Source organism: Phyllobates terribilis, unplaced genomic scaffold (genome assembly GCF_046119375.1).
Source record: "Phyllobates terribilis strain yellow unplaced genomic scaffold, ASM4611937v1 Scaffold_8__6_contigs__length_399053987, whole genome shotgun sequence".
Taxonomy (NCBI): Eukaryota; Metazoa; Chordata; class Amphibia; order Anura; family Dendrobatidae; genus Phyllobates; species Phyllobates terribilis.
Window position 1 is genome coordinate 377,179,418 of NW_027362768.1, and position 21,911 is coordinate 377,201,328.

General features: G+C 44.1%; 1 protein-coding gene across 3 annotated transcripts in view; it reads left to right on the forward strand.

The window, feature by feature from the left end:
• The first annotated feature begins 857 nt into the window (after positions 1 to 857).
• The window catches only part of SRGAP3 (SLIT-ROBO Rho GTPase activating protein 3), a 217,862-nt gene continuing 196,808 nt past the window's right edge, over positions 858 to 21,911 (forward strand). For all 3 annotated transcript variants that reach the window (XR_012247818.1, XM_073645018.1, XM_073645019.1), the window contains exon 1: positions 858 to 2,690. Coding sequence is in view for 2 of the 3 variants with exons in the window: in XM_073645018.1 (XP_073501119.1) it covers positions 2,633 to 2,690 (58 nt within the window). In the remaining variant the exon portion in view is untranslated. The remainder of the gene's footprint in view (positions 2,691 to 21,911) is intronic.

Consider the following 21,911-nt stretch of genomic DNA (forward strand, 5'->3'; position numbering starts at 1 on the left):
TCTGGTTTGGGCAGTTTAATCAATAATAATCCACAGTCACAGAAATATCAGTCAACACAAGACTGGTGATGCTGCCAAATTGGGCCTGATTCATACTATTACCAGTGGCAGCCGACTTCACAGTTGCTGTGTTGTGGGTTGTGCCAGTAAGAACATTGCTGGAAATGATGGAGGAGCGGATTAGAGACAGGACTGAGGTATATGAGGATAAGAAAGCGGTGACTGCAGGTGGTCCAGATGGAGGATGCAACACTAAGAATAGCAGCTAAGAACAATGAGGCTGCAGGGTCTGCCAGGAGCTGCTGCATAGAATACAGACACTTATTGGATGGATGACCTGAAATGCAGGAAATCTCAGAAGGAAGCAGGGGGTGACCTGGAGAAAGTGGGAGCATAGACTACATAGAAGTGCAGTGACCAGGGGTTTGCATGAGGTCCCTGGATAAGCTTTGAGGATGGAGGAGGGTTCAGCAGGAACTACATGCAGTCACTGGAGAGGAGAATGCAGGAGGGAACTGTGACTACAGATAAGGATGCAATTGCCAGATGCAGAGTTGGAGATATGGATGCAGTAAATACATGCAGTGAGTGGGAAGGAGAATGCAGTGAATGAGTGAGGGAAGCAGTCATTGCAGAAAAATGCAATAATTAGGAATGATACAGTAAGAAATGCTGGAGATGATGCATTGTTTGCATGCATTGGTTAGAAGTGAGGATGCAGTGCAGGAGGAGGCTGCAGCAACTGGACAAGGATGCAGAAACTGCATGTAGTAAGAGGAGGTATGGGAGAACAGGATGCAGATAAGCATGTACTGACTACAGGTTTACATGAAATCCATGGAGATGAGTGAGGGAACCCTTGACTACAAAAAAAAGGATGCAGCAGTAACTAAGTACAGTGACTGGAGATGAGAAAGCAGTTGTAGCATGCAGTGACTGGACAGAGGGGAGAATTGGCTACAGTTAAGAATGTAGTAATAAATGCAGTGATGGAGTAATTAGATGCAATGATGGAGATACTGATGCAGTAACTGGGATGCAGTGATGGAAATGATGCAGTGACAGAATGCCGTTAGAGATAATTCTGCAGTAACTGGAAGCAGTGATTCAGATGATGATGCAGTGATGGAGATAATGATGCAATAATTACATGCAGTGATGGAGATGATGATGCAGTGATGGAAATTATGCAAATAATGCAGTATCTGGATTTAGTGGATCCAGTGATGGAGATAATGATGCAGTAATTGTTTGTACTGATGGAGATGATGATGCAGTGATGAAGATGACGATGCAGTGATGGAGATAATGTAGTAATTGCATGCAGTGATTGATGTAATGATGCAGTAATTGCATTAAGTGATGGAAATGATGCAGTGATGAAGATGATGCAGTAATTGTATGCAGTGATGGACATGATGCAGTGATGAAGATGATGATGCAGTATTTGTATGCAGTGATTGAGATGATTTTGCAGTGATGGAGATGATGCAGTAATTGTATGCAGTGATGGAGATGATGCATTGATGGAGATAATGGTGCAGTAATTGTATGCAGTGATAGAGATGATGCAATGATGGAGATGATGCAGTAACTGCAAGCAGTGATTCTGATGATGATGCAATAATAACATGCTGTGATGGAATGATGATGCAGTAACTGCATGCAGTGATGGAGATGATGATGCAGTGATGGAAATTATGCAAGTAATGCAGTAACTGGATTCAGCAGATTCAGTGATGGAGATGATGATGCAGTGATGAAGATGATGGAGATGATGATGCAGTGATGGAGATAATGATGCAGTGATTGTATGCAGTGATAAAGATGCAGTGATGGAGCTAATAATGCAGTAATTGCCTGCACTGATGGAGATAATGATGCAGTGATTGCATGCAGTGATGGAGATGATGATGCAGTGATGGAGATGATGATGCAGTGATGGAGATGATGATGCAGTAATTGCATGCAGTGATGGAGATGATGATGCAGTAATTGCATGCAGTGATGGAGATGATGATGCAGTGATGGAGATGATGATGCAGTGACTGTATGCAGTGATGGAGATGATGCAGTAATTGGATGCAGTGATGGAGATAATGATGCAGTAATTGCATGCAGTGATGGAGATAATGATGCAGTGATGAAGATGATGATGCAGTGATGGAGATGATGCAGGAATTGCATGCAGTGATGGAGATAATGATGCAGTAATTGCATGCAGTGATGGAGATAATGATGCAGTGATGGAGATGATGATGCAGTAATTGGATGCAGCGGTGAGGCAGGGCCATGCAGTGTCTGGGAGGTGAGTGCAGCGCTGGGCAGGCTGCTGGGAGTGTGCACTGGGTGAGGGTGTCCAGCAGCAGCACATCTCTTGTAAGAGGAGCTGGGAGGAGCCGGGTGACGTGCAGCCTCAATTCAACCCTGCAGCAGCAAGAAAGAAAAGAAGAAGGAGAAAAGGAAAACAATCCGTGCAGAGCACCCGTGCAGAGCGATGCAGAGCCCCATGTGTGCCGGGCGGCTCTGCAGGTGATCTCCCCAGCTGGGTGGAGGGGGATCTCCCAGGGATCCAGTGCACTGATTCTCAGGGAGCGAACACAGGGCACCGGGCACCCAGCCGGGCAGCATCATGTCCAGGTTCAAGAAGGACAAGGAGATCATCGCTGACTATGAGAACCAGGTGAAAGGTGAGTGCCAGCTCCCTGCTCTGCCCCCGCCAGGGCAGCTGCCTCTGCAGAGCTGCATTACCATGCAGCAAGTGAAGTGCCCCCCTCCCTGCGCTGTTATTCTGGGTCCATTGCCAGCTCCCAGCAGTCAGGGTGCTTCCTGCAGGTATGGGCATCCCTGTGCCAGTGCACTTGTGCTCGCTGAGTCTAGGCTGCAATGCAGCTTTGCAGCAAATTAGGAGATTAGTGCCATAAAAATTCTGCAAAATCCAGCATGCACCCCCAGAGCAGGCGCAGCTGCAGTAGTAGTAGCCTGTATTGTCCTCTGCCAGTAATCACATGGTCATTGTCCAGCAGCATCAGGCCCTGTACAGACCATATAATGTATGGTGTCTGCTCATCCCTCCAGCTCTGCTATTATTCCCTCAACTTGGCTCAGCTCCAGACCACAAACTTTCCCTGCTCCCCCTCCAACCCCACAGTAGCCCCCTCCTCCACCCCAGCCTGTAATCTCCTGCCCACCTTTAGGCTATGTGCCCACGTTGCATTTATGAAGCAGAAAATTTCTGCTGCATAAATGCAAGTCCTCTCCCGGAAAAACGCATGCGGAATTCCGCACGCGTTTATCGCGCATTTTTCGCGCGTTTATCACGCGTTTTCCACATGCGGAATTGCCTTGTGTTTTTTATGCATTGGACAAAGGCAATTCCGCTTGCGGAAACGCAAAATTAAATGACATGCTGCGGATTTTTGAACGCGGCATAAACGCTGCGGAAAAATCCGCAGCATGTGCATAGAACTTGCGGAATCCCATTGGAGACCATGGGGTGCGGATATACATGCGTTTTTCAAGCGTTTACGCTGCGGAAATTCCGCAGCATATACGCTTGAAAAATGCTACGTGGGCACACAGCCTTACCCGCTCACATGCTGCCTGCCTATATATCATGTGTGCCTTATGGAGGAGATATGCACCTTCCCTTGCTCAGACATTGGGTCATGTTACAGAGCCAGGCAGTGCCATGTTAGCGCCCATCCCCAGTCTGCTGGATGCATTGTATCCCGGGTCCTATGTATCTATTGTATATCTTCTGTATATACATCAGCAGATAGCATGTCACAGTGTAACACTATCTCCAGACTTGTGCGCAGCCTTTACTGCACTGGAAGTAATACAATATTTGACGCCACACCCATTCACTGCTGTGTTATTCCAATCTCCAGCCACAGTCAATATGGAGGGAACATCATCATCTGATGGCTGCAGGCTGATACTTTATTAATTTCTATGTATTTCTGCTACTTGTTTCCATGCCTGCAGTGCTGTGTCATGTGATCTGCAGTGGTGATACAATGTATCACATGAAGGTGTCATAGTGTCAGTCCACACTGCTACAGGCCTGGTGGGGCTTTGGTGGCGCCTTGGCGGCATCAGGTAAACATGTCACATATGCTCTGATTGGACGCTGATGTGTCGTTTCATTGTATCGCCGGCGTATTATTGCACCGATTCTGCAGATGAAATGTGTTCTCCGGATTCGTGACAGCACTTGATTCTCTCTAGGCCTAAACGCAGACAGACTTGTGTTAACTTACCCACTCCTGTCAGTGAGGCGAAATGTAAAAATATAATCAATCTTTAATAAATCATATTATATCTATCAATAATGATTCAGAAAAAAAAAACCTGAACATTGTGTACAGCACCACCCAGGACCACAAAGGCGGCGAAGGGAATCACAATGGGCAATGAAACATTAGGTGCAAGTAAAGAAAGTAATTAAGTAAATATTTGTGCTAAACAAACAGTGAATAAATAAATAAGTCTACAGATGTTACATAATCTCAATACAAGAAGCAGATGCAGGAGGACTCGGCCCCCCAACCATTTACTGATACAAATAAGTAACTGCTCATAGAAAATAGAGACGATGCAGCAAATATCTTCCGTATAGTGTCACCTAAAGTGCCAGTGCAAACTGCAAGACCCCGATGTGCGTTTTGCACCTGCTGAATGTTAACTCTTACAGTGCCACAGCTGCGGTGCAACAGTTGTGCTCCAATGGAAATCTGCTGACCACGTGACCATGACCGTCATACCCCATGGAGGTCAATGGAAATTGGGTGTGACCAGCCCCATTGCTGTCTGCTGGGGAAAAAAAAAAAAGAGTAGGGGAGACGGGAATCTGAAGACTTGAAACGAGTGGAAATTGCTTCATTGATCCTAAATTGAGCAAAATCTTATAAGCCGCTAGGTAGGAACTCATCTGCCCTTGTTATTGAGGCTCTTATAAAGTGCGACGTAAAAATTAGGATAGAAGAAACGAAAGCCCAGGGTCAGGTCCGCAGAGATTGTCACCCGGCTGTACTGGTGTCCCGATGTGCATGGACAGTGTCGGACTGTGGTGCCCACCAGAAACATCAACTCCAGGGCCCCACTTTTCTGCTACTTGAAAATATGACTTTATCCTCATTCACAAATTTCTATAGCAATAAACTTAAATAAATAAGATGCTGCCTTTGTCTGTACATAGTGAATCAAGTCTATTGTGCCAAGTACTGCTCCTATAAGAGGGTGGTGGCCCACTCTGGCATCGGGGCCCATCGGAGGATTCTCCTGTTCTCCTGTGGGCTAGTCCAAGCCTGTGCCTGGATAAGAGCGATGAATGGATCTGTGATGTATTTGTCATTCAGATCACCAGAGAAGCGAGTGACAATGTCCGCAGAATCCGTAATAGCGGTTATATTGGTTGTCAGAGTTTCTCCAGAGTCGCATATGGCTACATGCTGTCAGAAGTGGATGATTTTGGGACGGATATGTTTGGGGGGGGGGGTGTCGGGGGTGTATTTTGGTTTCCCGGTTGTCTCCCTTTCATTAGTTCTTCTTGAGTAACATCTAAATGATACAGCGCAGAGGTCGCATGCGTGGGCAGAAATTGGCAGATGAAACTACAACGGCTCTAGGAAAGAGAAGCGACTCGCCAAGAAGCAAAGGCGAAATACAATGTCAGAGGGAGGGAGTCAAGGGAGGAGTCCAGGCCTTACTCAGTGAATCTTCATTGCACCTCCAGACCCCCCATGAGTATTGGCCCAGATAAGTCCCGGACTGGTGTCTGTATCACATAGGAGGACTTTTGCTCCAGGACCGGTCATTTTGTTTGGAATTTAACCTTGTCCTATAAAATACGATTTATCTAATATCTTCTGGTGCACGTCTTCTCTATTCTGAACCTGGGCTGGTGTCTGACAACAAACCCGTGATCAAATCTGCATGTAGTTGTCACTCAGATTTTTAGAAGGGCTGAGCCCCCAGAGACACCCTGGCAGTTAAGACCCTCGACCACCTGGGTCTATGTGGATGTGGGATTATTAGATGCTGAATTAAAGGAATTTTCCTGCATAGCAGCAAGTTATTACAGGGCATCTAGTGAGTGTTTTGTAAGATAATCGCCAGTTGAAGTTTGCGGCTCTCAAAATGTATCTTCAGCGCACTATATTCTGATGTCATGCAAGAGCGGCGCTCCCCGCGACCGGCCATGTGGTCTTACAATGGGATCACACACACTGGTCTCCGACCAACGGGACCGGTCTCACAGATTATGACGTTGGCCCGGGTTGGGGTCCATTTAGTCGACCTGACCGCAGCCATTGAACGACTGCCAATCTTCTGCCTTCTGTTCAGACCAGAACTCTCTGTGCACAGAAAGATCATTACTAAGATCGTTCTGCGCACAGGTGACAGCATCTTATCGGCAGCACGTCTACAGATTACTCAGGACGATGCGCTGCCAAGAACGACGATTTTAATGCAGACATGACCGATCCAGTCGCCGAGTGAACAAGCGTTTTCCCACATCTTTGCAGAAGCCGATAATCTGCGAATCTCGTCCCGACCCCTAATAAGGCTACGTTCCCACCATGAGCTTTTTTGATGTTGCAGATTTTCTACATCCATTAATTTAAAATAGGTTTCTTGCATTTATTTTCGAAAATATACAGAGTAAAAATCTCACCAAAAACTCATTGTGAGAACGTAGTCTTAGGCTGTGTTCCATGTAGTGTCCCCTTTTTTTTTGTGCACAAAAACTCCTGCATTAAAAAAAAGTGTATACACTGAGGTTTTTTTGGGGGTTTTGCCGAGTTTTAATTGGAGAGTTTCCGCCCAGAAAACTCAGCAAAAAAACAAACAAACTCAGTTCGAACACACCTTTAGTGTATGTGCACACGGTGCGTTTTTTATGCGTTTTTGATGCGGTAAATCTGCACGGAATTGGCTCCAAAAACGCATTGCAAACCTTATTCCAGCATTTTCTATGAGATTTTACAAGATCTGTGCACATGATCAGGATTTTTCCAGAACTTCATGTGCGTTAAAAGAAGCATAACACACAGCGTCAAACCCGCAGCGGCTCCGGATAGTGTGCACATACCCTTACAGTTCGAGTAAATGCAATTTTACTAGTTTTTTGGTGCATTTTTACCCTTTGGGGTTTTATGTGGAGCCTGTAAAAACACATGTACAAATGCAAAGGTGTATTTAAGTGCAGAGTCTCAGAGTTTCTGGTGACTGACAGCGCTTGCCTGCAGTGTGCTCTGTCTGTAAGGAAAGCTCAGGCAAGCCAGTGGTGTCAATCATCAGTAAAGGAGGCGGGAACATGCAAAACCAGTGGTTGGAATGGTGCGCTGAGCCCCATTGGCCACACCCAGATTGCACTGGGCACCTAATTAGCATAAGAGATTAACGTTCAGTTTCTGTGGAGGAGGCACTGATTGGAGCACTAGTGGAGCTATTATGGGGGCAATATCCCCTACACGTCTGTGCGCTTAGTCTATATGCTCAGTTTTCGCTGACTGACTCCTTTTATCCATTTATATACAACAGTGCTTGGTCTGATCGGACACAAATTGCGCAGATATTTGTACGTCTAATGGCTCCATTAAAGGGGCCACTATAGCTCATCACATAGACCCCCCCTCATAGGCATGTCATCATTGACAGCTGCTTGTGGTGGGAGTAGAGGGAAGCGATGCACGACAGGGTCATCCATTATAATCAGTGGGTGGGCTCATAGAATGACATCTCGGCCCCTCCAAACATCACCAAAAAGGGGCTTCAGACACCAGACAACCCCTTTAACTTGTCATCAGTGTTAGTGACAAGTTCACTCTTGGCCCAGAAGCTTTAGGGCAGACAACATTGTCACTCCAGGATGGGAGAACCCACAAAATGCTGATCCCGTGTTCAGACCAGAGGTTCTTATTACTCTCAGTCACCTGAATATGAAGGTTTGATGCGTCTGTCCACAGACACGGAGGATCCCCTCATTCCCTGGATTGTGGGGGCTCTCAAACTTCAAACATTAGAGATGGCCATCTTAAAGGGACCCCATCCCTGGTCCGGGGGGGGGGCATGCAGCTATTTTGTGGCTTAATCAATACTAATGAGGCGCGGGCCAGACGCATTAGTGCAGCCTGTGGACAATCTGCAGGCCGCTCAGATGCGCTCGTTGGCGGCTGATTCATTTGTATCTCCAGAGCTGGAGCCCGAGGGACGAATAATCCCGCTTTTAGTTGATGGTCTCTGCCCGGGAGGAGGGGGCTGCGGCTGCAGGTTTAGCTTTTATATGGCTGCACAAGGCAAGGCCTTGGTGTCCCTGCTGTAAAAAAAAAAAAAAAAAAAAAAAAAAAGTCTTTAATCATGCATCAATGGGTCCAGACAGGTGCAGATTGTGAGATTCTGGATTATCAGCTGTATATAATAAATAATATGCAACCTTGAGCAACTGTTTTGTGCTTCTATGCTTTATACTGCAGCACTGCCTGTTCCAATTGGCTGCTGTGTATAGGCATAAGGTCAGCAGACATTTATCCCTCACTAATTGTCCTGGTTGGCTGCTGTTTTTAACTTCTAGTACATCAAATTAGCCGACCAGTCCTTCTCCCCTATAATTTACACTGCAGCACTGCTTCCTCAGATTGGCTGCTGCGTTTAAGCAAAAATTCAGTGGATGAGCTGACTTTCTCATTCCCCTATACTTTACAATGCAGTTCTGCTTGTTCATATTAGATGAGAAGTCTTTTCTCCCTCCCCTATACTTTACACTGCAGCACTGCTAGTTCATATTGGCCTGCTGTGTATATATTTAATTCCAGCAGATGAGCTGACATTTCTCCCCCCCTCCCTGCTTAATACTGCAGCACTGCTTGTTTAGATTGGTTGCTGTGTATAAGCACAAATTCAGCCGATGAATTTATCTCTTTCCCTATTACTTTACACTGCAGCACTGCTTGAATTTTGGACAATGTATGGGGGACCTTACTATGAGGTATATCGCTCCATGAAGTAATATCATCCCCAGTAAGTATTAGTCTAGGGGTCTCTTTTACTGTCCGGTGGGAATTCTGGAGGCCGATGAAGGACCTTATTTACTGGGGATTTTCCACTTTTTGGCAGAGTTTCTCTGTTCTTGCCCAGCAGCGAGCAGATTTTATCCTGTAGATCATGTAGCGGTACGCTCTTCTCCTTCGTCTTCCATTTTGCTCTATATTGCTGTATTGAATGTCTTACCTCCCGCAGACATTTCCGCCCAGAGACATCTCCTGATATTTTCATCATTAGACCACAGCCCCACTATCAGTATTTGGTCAGTATTCGGTCAGTATTTTTTCTCAGGAGTGGGAGACAAAACCAGGAGCGGGTGATAAATGCAGAATTGGTGACTTGTTTCTATTATACCTTTTCTCTGATTGTTCCTCACATGGTTTTTGCTCCCACTTCTGAGAAAAAATACTGACTGAATACTGACCAAATACTGATAGTGGGGCCGTGGCCTTAGTCCCATTTTCCAGGTTGGAGAGAAGGAACCTGATAACTTTTATTACCTCCATAGAGCCTTGTTTCATAGATACATTTTATTGAAAAGTCTTGAAATCCCCTCTACTGTGTGAATTCCGTACTTATTACTTGGTTTATGAATATAATGCCAGCACTGCAGTAATACTGACACCTGAAGCAAGATGATGTCACTTTGTATAGCAGTGAAATTATATCTGCTCAGAAGAGAACTGGGGGCTGTAAGGGTGGTCCATCAGTAGTTGTCAGCCCGCCAAGATACCCTGGACATGGCTGAATAGAATGTTAGAAAAACTTTCCATGGACTTTCAGCTTCAGGACCCTCATTACGGAGTCGCTATGGTGACAGAAAGTTTCTCCGGTTGACTGGGTAACACGGCATGTTGGATCACATTGACAAGCGGACCCCCAGTATTCTGTGCTGCACCTTCTGAGGAGCTTCATTAGTGGTTCCAATTAGATCTCCCCTCGTCTGAGCCCCCCGAGTTATGAAGAAAGTTCACAGCCGGGAGCTGAACTTTATGTCTGAATTTGGAGATTAGAAATTCTAATCCAAGCACCTATAGATGCCTCCCCTCCCCCTCCTGAGCCGGCAGACAATGGTGGGGAGAGTTGTCCTTGTCCATCTGTCGGTTCCTTTCTGTGACCAGAAGATCATTAACGAGGGTTTCTGGGTTTATGGAAATATCAAAAATACTTCTTTTTTTTTTGTCTTTAACCTTGTTTGCAACTTTTTAGTGTAAAAAAAATCACATTTACTACTAATATGTATCAAATTTTACAAAAAGTACAAAACTCATTTCAGCGCTGGAGGGCTTTATTTGAGACATTTTAAAAGGTCAAAATTGATGACTCGGCCGAAAACATCCGGAAACCCCAATCCCTGCCCAAAATGACTAAGAAAAAAACAATTCACAGGTGAACACATTAAAAGAAGAAGCGAAAAACACCTACAACTTCACCAAAAATGCGCAAATGCAATAATGATTCAGGTTCGCTATGATACAATTCCTCACTGGTTTCAAGATCTCTGCTTGCTGCTAGCAAATTAAGTTATTCACTTCCACAGCTGAGCATTTGTTACAATTGCATCCAGCCTAGACAATCCTCTATGAGCTGAATACATCAGCACAAATCTCCTGTCCTGATAGTTTGTTACAATGTATCATCAGCCTGGAGATCAGGATTGTTCAGCTCACAGAGGATTGTATAGACTGGAAATAATTGTAGCAAACCTTCAGCTGTGACAAGTGTCAGGTCTGTTGGCCTAATTGAAAGCAAGCAGAGATTTTGAAAATTGGGAGTTGTAAAGTTTTAGAAAGTAATAGAAACAAAATGATTTACTTTCCAGGGGGAACGTCCTGGCTTCCATCGTCCTCTAAGTTTTTGGAGGTGGTCACCCGTCCGGCTGCACCCACAACTGTAAAGTAAAGGCCGAAATATTGGCCCCGTCACACTTTTATCATAAAACGACAATGTTTTTTTTTAAGGGTACGATGCTTGTTTTATGGTGGTTTTAATGATGCACTTTGTGGCGTTTTTTTTTTTTTACTTATTGTCATTTCCTACATCCTTTGGATAAAAAGCCCCAAAAAAGCACCGAAAACTAAACCGCGTGTATGCCGTGCATTATCTTAAATTAACATTTATCAGCAAAATGCAAGAAAATCGATGTTAAAACTTTATAAAAACTTCAGAAACTTACATCCCTCTGTTATTCTTCATGTAAAGGTAAAAATATATCTGTGAAAGGAATGATGTTACCATTCGCCTTGTCATTGTTTTTTGGGGGGGTTTTGCTGCAGAGTCTGTTCTGATTGGATAATGATAGAATGTGTAGGGGGATACACCCATTAGACAGAAAGAATGGTAGCAACCAGCTGTCAGTTTAGTAATTTCCAGGAGGAATAGGAGAGGATCAGCCCAACCAGGTATTCTCCACTGACTAAGATTGACATGACAGGAGAACACTTTATAACTAACAAAGTATCTGGCGGCTTCAATCACAGAAGGATCCTACTTTCCCATATAAATGTAGGCTATCAGCCCATGAGAGTAGTCCCATTAGGATAGGTCCCAGCAGAGGGAATCCCCTTATTGCGGCTGCTGGGTATACATGAATTGGCCAATTTATGAGCTAAATATTCTCATTTTTTTCCTATTTCTACAGCAGTAATGCCATTCAAATTTCATATATTTCATGTTTGCATAGTATAGCGCTACAGAGTGATACTTTGTTAGTTATATATGGAGATGGCTACTCTTAGTAAGCACCTGTTCACACCTGTTTTCTATTTGGAAGTGGAAGTGACAGTCTTCTGATATTGGGAGAACACTTTATGGGGCCAGCGGAGGGGCAATCGTCACCTTCCCAGCCCCCTACTACATCAGGTATATCTGGCGCATTGATCGCTTGCGCCTTGAAATCTTTATGGGGCTTCTAATCCTATAAAAGCTCTTATATGGCAGCGGGAAACATTTATGGGGCACAAGGCAATAGAGTACGTGGAGACGTGAGTGGGGAGTGTGTGTCTGGTTGTGTACGGTGACAAGGACCCCAGTGAGGAGGTGATCCTGGGGGCCACACTTGCAAGTCGCTTTTGTCACCAGGGGGCTGGAAATTGAGGTGCTGTTTGGTGACGACCCCAATGAGACCCGTGGGCGGCCATATTGCTTCTCCTCCAGCTTTCCCAAACTGGGATATAACTCCAGGACTGGGGTGGTGAATGCAGATGGCTCATATTGTCCCCCCTTTTGGGGCGTCTGTAGTGCAGCAGTCACTGAGGTCTGCTCTTACTGCGGACAGGTTTATGTTCAGCTACAGAACGCTCCGCAGATCCGATCCGGCATCTCAACCCTTTGAACAGCGACACTAAATATGCAAATCCTTTCCTAGATTTCGGAGAGGAGAAAGTGCGGCCCGCAGGATTGTGGCGCCTGAGGATGGAGATTAGATAGTGGGGGCCAGAGCGCTGCCATCTTCTATAACGGGCCCGGGCAGAACACGGTTCAGATGATTCGGCAGGGGAAGGATAATGGACAAAGAAAGTGCCATAACTCCCCCTCTTTTTTATCAATTGGGGTCCTATATGAAGTTGTTTGGAGCTAGTATCTCTGGCTGACAACCAATATGGCGACATTATAACTCAAACACTGGTTGTCACTCAGCTATCTGAGTCCTGAGTGACAGATATAGGTAGAAAGTCTGTATATTGCTGTGTACATATACAGATTCTACTCATAGGGGGCGATGAGGGTCCGCGAACCAAGCCTGGAGTTGGGGGCTCACCTGGCCTCATAGTGAGGATAGTGCTCCCCCCCCCCCCCGAGTTTATTCATATGAGCACTAGTACAAGTTATGTCAGTATGGACCTAGGACCCTGTAGCTGTATGAAGGGTGGGCTGTGCGCACGGGATTGTTCGCTCCGGAGTTTCCCTCTTATCATTAATACAGAGAAGATAGAACCAGAACCGAAGATTTATAACGACCTGCGTGTAATATACGACCGAAATAACTCCCATTACTGCGCTGAAAAAACGTTCTATATAACTGATGAGGAAGAAAATACAGGTTCTGCCTCATATCTGTCACATTGAACACGATGTCTGATGAATAAAATACAAGTTATTATTATTATTATTTTTTATTATTATAGCGCCATTTATTTCATGGCACTTTACATGTGAAAAAGGCGGTATACGTAGAAAATACACTTACAATAATCTTGAACACAATGTGACAGCGACTGGTACAGGAGGAGCGAGGACCCTGCCCGCGAGGGCTCACAATCTACAGGGGATGGGTGAGGATACAGTAGGTGAGGGTAGAGCTGGTCGTGCAGCGGTATGGTGGAGCGAGGACCCTGCCCGCGAGGGCTCACAGTCTACAAGGGATGGGTGAGGATACAGTAGGTGAGGGTAGAGCTGGTCGTGCAGCGGTATGGTGGAGCGAGGACCCTGCCCGCAGGGGCTCACAGTCTACAAGGGATGGGTGAGGATACAGTAGGTGAGGGTAGAGCTGGTCGTGCAGCAGTATGGTGGAGCGAGGGTTACTGCAGGTTGTAGGCTTGTCGGAAGTTATTGGGTCAGAGCGACGCTGAGAGACTGTATAGTAGGCTATGTAGAGGGTGGTAAGAGTGCGGTATAGAGATCTTTACAGAGTATTCTGTACAGTATTGGTATATAGAGAGCTGTATAGAGTGCTGAGTAGAGAGCGGCATAAAGTGCTTTATTGAGAGCAGTGTAGAGTGCTGTCAAGAAAGCTGTATGGAGTGCTGTGTAAAGAGCAGTATAGAGTGCTGGGTAGAGTGCTAAGTACAGAGCTGTATAGACTGCTGTGCAGAGAACTGTATAGATTATAGATTGCTCTATAGAGAGCTTTGTAGAGAGCTGTCTAGAATGCTAAGTACAGAGCTGTATGGAATGTTGTATAGAGTGCTGTATAGAGTGCAGTGTAGAGAGCTAAGTACAGGGCTGTATGGAATGTTGTGTAGAGTGCTGTATAGAGTGCTGTATTGAGAGATAAGTACACAACTGTATGGAATGTTGTCCCCTTGAGAAAGGCAACAGCGCCGAAACGCGCGTCGGGGAAGCACGTATCGTGCGGGTTCTCAGCCTCCCACCTAGGTAATTATGTTTAAACTGCTGACTATGTGAGACCATAAGGATATGTAATGTTCACCTTGGGATATGGCTATTTATAATATATATTGATTTTCCTCGGGGTGTCCCTCTTCATATATTTGCTATGGTCTCTTAATACTTGATAATAGCGAGGAAATTAGTGGTGAGACATGACACCTGCATCTTATGTGTTACCTGCTTGTTTTTATTCATGTTTTTATTAACTGTATGATGATTTGGTACCCATTTGTCTTCCTGACATTCTGCTCTATTTTTCTGTATGCAAATAAATGTTTAAATAAAGTCTATATACGCTTTTCATATCATGGCCATGTGATCGTTGTTTTTTGCTTCGGCACTCTCCTATTTATAGTTTTTTCAACGATTGGCCAAAGATATATATATCCAATGAGTGGGTTGCATCATGGATGGTTTATGTTTACCTTTCTTGATATATGTATCTATAGTGTGCAACTCTAAACTCTGCTCTAATTCACATTTTTGTATGGAATGTTGTGTAGAGTGCTGTATAGAGTGTAGTGTAGAGTGCTAAGTGCACAGCTGTATGGAATGCTGTGTAGAGTGCTGTATAGAGTGCTGTATTGAGAGCAGTGTAGAGAACTAAGTGCACAGCTGTATGGAATGTTGTGTAGAGTGCTGTATAGAGTGCTGTATAGAATGCAGTGTAGAGTGCTGTATAGAGTGCAGTATAGAGATAAGTGCACAGATGTATAGAGTGCTGTATAGAGTGCAGTATAGAGAGATAAGTGCACAGCTGTATGGAATGCTGTATAGAGTGCAGTGTAGAGAGCTAAGTACACAGCTGTATGGAATGCTGTGTAGAGTGCTGTATAGCTTGCAGTGTAGAGTGCTGTATAGAGATAAGTGCACAGCTGTATAGAGTGCTGTATAGAGTGCAGTATAGAGAGATAAGTGCACAGCTGTATGGAATGCTGTATAGAGTGCAGTGTAGAGAGCTAAGTACACAGCTGTATGGAATGCTGTGTAGAGTGCTGTATAGAGTGCAGTGTAGAGTGCTGTATAGAGTGCAGTATAGAGATAAGTGCACAGCTGTGTAGAGTGCTGTATAGAGTGCAGTATAGAGAGATAAGTGCACAGCTGTATGGAATGTTGTGTAGAGTGCTGTATAGAGTGCTGTATTGAGAGCAGTGTAGAGAACTAAGTGCACAGCTGTATGGAATGTTGTGTAGAGTGCTGTATAGAGTGCAGTGTAGAGTGCAGTGTAGAGTGCTGTATAGAGTGCAGTATAGAGATAAGTGCACAGCTGTATAGAGTGCTGTATAGAGTGCAGTATAGAGAGATAAGTGCACAGCTGTATGGAATGCTGTGTAGAGTGCTGTGTAGAGTGCTGTGTAGAGTGCAGTATAGAGAGATAAGTGCACAGCTGTATGGAATGCTGTGTAGAGTGCTGTGTAGAGTTCTGTGTAGAGTGCAGTATAGAGAGATAAGTGCAGAGCTGTATGGAATGCTATGTAGAGTGCTATGTAGAGTGCTGTGTAGAGTTCTGTATAGAGTGCAGTATAGAGAGATAAGTGCACAGCTGTATGGAATGCTATGTAGAGTGCTGTGTAGAGTTCTGTGTAGAGTGCAGTATAGAGAGATAAGTGCACAGCTGTATGGAATGCTGTGTAGAGTGCTGTGTAGAGTTCTGTATAGAGTGCAGTATAGAGAGATAAGTGCACAGATGTATGGAATGCTGTGTAGAGTGCTGTGTAGAGTGCTGTGTAGAGTGCAGTATAGAGAGATAAGTGCACAGCTGTGTAGAGTGCTGTGTAGAGTGCTGTGTAGAGTGCTGTATAGAGTGCAGTATAGAGAGATAAGTGCACAGCTGTATGGAATGTTGTGTGGAAAGATGGATAAAGTGCTGAGACCTCTAACTACACCTTCTACCATATTATAGAAGGTGACAATGATATGATCTTTCCCTTTAAATGAGCAGACCTTATATAATACTGCCCTCGTAGTCTACCTGCTTCTATATTTTTATCTTGGTAGGAATATGCTGAAAACATCCATCTCGTTAGAAGAAATCTAAACAGCCCTCGAGGGCGGTGTCCTCATTAGGCCGCAGATTTAATTCATTCCTTTCCAGAAAGCTCAGCGTGCAGGAAATATTGCGTATTACACTCTCTTGGCCATTATGGCGGTTATATCACATTCTTCTGCTTGTACTCATATGAGGTAATGATGACTGCGCAAAGAGTATGTGGCAGCATTACAGGATGTATTACATGACAGTCCCCAGGGTAACTTTTAAAGGGCTTGTACAGGATTAGAAAAACAGCTACTTTCTTCTAAAAACAGCGCCACACCTGTCCACAGGTTGTGTGTGGTATTGCAGCTCGGCTCCATTTACTGCAATAGAGATGAGCTGCAATACCAGTCACAACCTGAGGATGGGAGTGGCGCTGTTTGGAGAATAAAGCAGCCATGAAACCTTTTAAGAAAGAATTTTTAACAACCTAAAAAAAAGGCCAATTCCTAGTTGTTCAGTGATATGTTCCTAAGGATAAAGTGACATTCAGGGTTTGGGGAAAGCTGGGTCATCACTGGGCATTGCTTCTATGTGTAGCTGGTGGCTAACAGAGTCCCTAGAGCTGTATAATTGTAGGGGCTTTACGCGCTGCCCTACTGGCACTGTGCACTCGACCCTGTAGAAGGTGAGCTGCGTTACTTTGTAACATAAGTGACAGTGGAGATCATGTAACTGTTCACTACAGAAGGGTCCTCATTGCTGTAACCCCCCCCCCCCCCCCGATCCTGTGGTGTCAGCAGAGGCGCCGCTTATCTGAACGTACAGCCCCGTGCACACTGACGAGCGGGGATCAGACAGTTCCTGGGAGATGTGCTGAGATTTCTATTCTATATATATATATATCTCTGAGCAGCAGGCAGATGGCTGCGGGACTCGTACAGAGCGGCCCCTCTTCTCCGCACTGGAAGATGAAATATTCATGAAGTTTTATTCTTTGCTGCTTCTGTTCTTTAAATACCAGAGCTTTGCTCTCTGCACCGTCTGATCGGTATTTTGGGATTTCTGGACACGATGCTGTGACCCAGACTTATTACCCTCCGGGCGGAAAATCTCCGCAGATCAGGGACGTCCAATTCTGATGATGGTGAAGGCCAGAAAGCAAAATGTGCCCAGGAGTAAAGGGCACAGCCCCCTGTGATAATGCCAGGTGCACACCGTGCGGTATTAATGTTACTGCTACCATCGCCTTTCACCTGTATCGTAGGTATTGTTCTCAGTAACAGCCATAAGAGTCAGGAGGGTGACAACCACTTTAGGGACCATCCTAACCTTTTGGCCTTAGGGGTATCAGAGACCCCTGCTGGAGGGCTGCTTGACATCTGAGGCTTCTGAACACCACAAATCATAATTCTACTAGTGAAGCAGCTTTTTTCAGACTTTGTATTGCATTATTTTTTACTTTGTCATTGTCTGGCGGTATTATTTATGCACTGTATTGTGGTATTTACTCCCTATCTGACACTATATTATTTTTGCAGTGTTTGATGGCTGTACATGGTATAGCATTATTTTTTAGGTAGGTGTTACATTGACAGTGTATTCCACTGATAACTAAGCACTATACGGTATAGTTTTCTGTACACTGTATGGCTGTATATTATTTGAGCACTGTATGGTGGTATATACTCACTGACAGTATATTAATTTTTCAGTGTATGATGATAACACTGTACCTGGTATAATTTGTCAATTTCTGGCAGTATTATTTATGTATCGTACAATGGTATTTTCTCACTGACGGTATATTATTTTTGCAGTGTGTGATGGATTTACATGGTATGCTGTTGTATTTTAGCTAGTGTTGTATTAGCATGTGTAGTCTGGCATGGCACTGATTACTAAGCCCTCTGGTATAGTTTTCTGTACACTGTATGGCAGTATTATTTGAGCACTGTATGTTGCTATCGACTCACTGACAGTATATTATTTTTGCAGTGTATGATAGCAGCTTAGATTATAGCATTGATTTTAGGTTAGTGTTATATTAGCAATGTATGACGCTGATAACTGAGCATTGTATGGTGGTATTATTTGATCACTATGTCGTGGTGTTGACTCACTGGTAGTGTATTATTTTTTCAGTATGTGATGGTGGCACTGTACACAATATAGCAGTACCTTTTGAAGTCAGTGTTATATCGACAGTATGACGCTGGTAAGTAACCATTAAACGGTATAGATATCTATACATTGTATGGCGGTATTATTTGACAGTATGATGCTAAGTAACCATTATACTGCATAGTTATCTGTACACTGTATGGTGGTATTATTTGATCACTATGTGGTGGTGTTGACTTACTGACAGTATATTATTTCTTCAGTATGTGATGGTGGCACTGTACACAATATAGCAGTACCTTTTGACTTCAGTGTTATATTGACAGTATGACGCTGGTAAGTAACCATTAAACGGTATAGTTATCTGTACATTGTATGGCGGTATTATTTGACAGTATGATGCTAAGTAACCATTATACTGCATAGTTAACTGTACACTGTATGGCGGTATTATTTGATCACTATGTGGTGGTGTTGACTCACTGGCAGTGTATTATTTTTTCAGCATGTGATGGCGCGCACAGTATAACCGTATTTTTAGGTCACTGCTATAGTGAGAGAGTATGACTCTGATAAGTAAACATTGTACGGCATAGTTACCTGTACACTGTATGGCGGTATAATTGAGCAATCATTTTCGGGAGCCTTCGGGATGCAGTCTGTAACCCTTTTATTTGCCGTTCAGCTATTTGTTTTCTTCATTTGTATTCGCTCCCCTGGTTTCGGCGCCGTCGCACACATCAGTTATTTCGGAGGGATGGACGGGGTGAAGAATATTGGAGCAGACAGGAGATCTCAGCCCTGTTTATAATTCTGCGCACCGCACCCTCCGTCTCTCATAGCGTGAACCGGGGTCACTAACTCTGTCGGATACATCTCAACCAGTCTGTTAACCCCTTCACGTCCATTGTGAAGTCTTCAGCCAGGTGACAAGTCATTGTGTAGTCAGGATTATAGAGTCTAATCACTAACAATTCTCACATGTGGGGTGACATTTAGTGAAGCATGTTCAAGCACGGCCTTTAGTGAAGCCTGCACGGAGGTAGCCTCTATTTAGGCCATTCTATAGGGTGGCCTAAGGCCAGTCATGTCCAGGGGTGGACTTTAGTGCAGCATATGCATAGCGATCTTCTCTTGTGGCTTTTCGAAGTGGGTGGCCTTTAGTGAAGCATGTCTATAAGTGATTTTATTTTAGGCATTTCTAAAGCAGTGGCCTTTAGTGAAACATATTCAGGGGTGGTCTTTATTTAGGGCTTTCTAAGGAGTAGCCTCAGGCAATTTGTATACAAGGGTGGTCTTTAGTGAAGCATGTGTTTTTTTTTTAGGCCTTTCTAAAGGCAGTGTTCGATTAAAAGGTGGTCTTTAGTGAAGTACGCAGAGGGGTGGTCTTTACACTAGTCATGTCCAAGGGTGGCCTTGACTGAAGCCAGTCCGAGGGTGGCCTTTAGTGAAGTACGCAGATGGGTGGCTTTTAATTAGGTCTTTCTAGGTCCTTACATTAGTCATGTCCAAGGGTGGCCTTTAGTGAAGCCAGTCCAAGGGTGGCCTTTAGTGAAGCCAGTCCAAGGGTGGCCTTTAGTGAAGCCAGTCCAAGGGTGGCCTTTAGTGAAGCCAGTCCAAGGGTGGCCTTTAGTGAAGCCAGTCCAAGGGTGGCCTTTAGTGAAGCATGCACTGTGATTGCCTTTAGCTGGTATCATTGAGGAGTGGCTTTTGGTGAAACGTTCCCTTGGGTTCCTCTAGCGAGTGACGTCTTGGGGCAGACTTTAGTGAAGCGCTTGTTACAGGTGGAGGCACCATGCTGGCTCGCTGGTGACTAAATGACCATCCTAAGTCTGTGGTCAGATCTGCGGCTGCCGGATCTCCCCGTTTTCTCAGCAGATTCTAGGATTTTCGCTCCTTACATCTGTCGCTCGTCTCTCGTCGTTGACCCTTTCTTTGCCTGGTTCATTGTTTGTAATCTCGGAGTCTGTGAGAGGAAAACCAATTAGAAGCTGACAAAACTGATTTATCTCATTAGCGAGTCCCCATCTGGCTGTGTGCAAACGCCTGGCACGGTAACAATCGTACGCCATGCATCCCTGGAAGGTCTGCTCGCTGCGCCTTGTCACGGCCGCCATGATTGCTGGAGGATCCAGGCCCGATGGCAGCAGAGCCAAGTGGAACGGGAGGGGACGGGATCGTGCAGAACGTACAGAGATAGCGGCTGTAAAGTGGAAACACGTGCACAATCCTTCATTCTACTTTTTTTTTATTTTAAACGGAACTATTTTTACTCCACATTTTAGTCCCAAAAATCCATCAGCCGTGAACAGAAATTCTTTTATATTTTCTCCATTACTGATGTCTCTTTCGCAGGTGCAAGTGATGGGATAAGCGGAGGGGGCTTAATAGATTCCTCCGAGCAATGAGACCATTGACCATTAGTAATATCAAAGTAATGAACCCAGAACATTAGAGGATTGTGTTTATGTGGGAAGTGGAAGCTCAGAGAGATGGATGGACGTCCCGGCACTGAGCCGTGAGAATTACAGCTGGATGAGAACAGCTGAGCTCTCCGCAATGGGACACAGACAGTGATATATAGAGACGCACCGAGCCGGACCCCCAACACCGAGCCAAGGGCCCATCTGTAAAGAGGAGAAACACACAATGTAATCTCCAGTAGTGCAGTAATCAGTATTCTACATTAGATCTGGTTTTGTTAATTTTGCCCCTGTGTACAAGAATATAACTACTATAATACTGCCCCCTATGTACAGGAATATAACTACTATAATACTGCTCCTATGTACAAGAATATAACTACTATAATACTGTCCCCTATGTACAAGAATATAACTACTATAATACTGCTCCTATGCACAAGAATATAACTACTATAATACTGCCCTGTATGTACAAGAATATAACTACTATAATACTGCTCCCTATGTACAAGAATATAACTACTATAATACTGCTCCTATGCACAAGAATATAACTACTATAATACTGCTCCCTATGTACAAGAATATAACTACTATAATACTGCTCCTATGCACAAGAATATAACTACTATAATACTGCTCCTATGTACAAGAATAGAACTACTATAATACTGCTCCCTATGTACAAGAATATAACTACTATAATACTGCTCCTATGCACAAGAATATAACTACTATAATACTGCTCCCTATGTACAAGAATATAACTACTATAATACTGCTCCTATGCACAAGAATATAACTACTATAATACTGCTCCTATGTACAAGAATATAACTACTATAATACTGCTCCTATGTACAAGAATATAACTACTATAATACTGCTCCCTATGTACAAGAATATAACTACTATAATACTGCTCCTATGTACAAGAATATAACTGCTATAATACTGCTCCTATGTACAAGAATATAACTACTATAATACTGCTCCTATGTACAAGAATATAACTACTATAATACTGCTCCCTATGTACAAGAATATAACTACTATAATACTGCTCCTATGTACAAGAATATAACTACTATAATACTGCTCCTATGTACAAGAATATAACTACTATATTACTGCTCCTATGCACAAGAATATAACTACTATAATACTGTCCACTATGTATAAGACTATAACTACTATAATACTGCCCCCTATGTACAAGAATA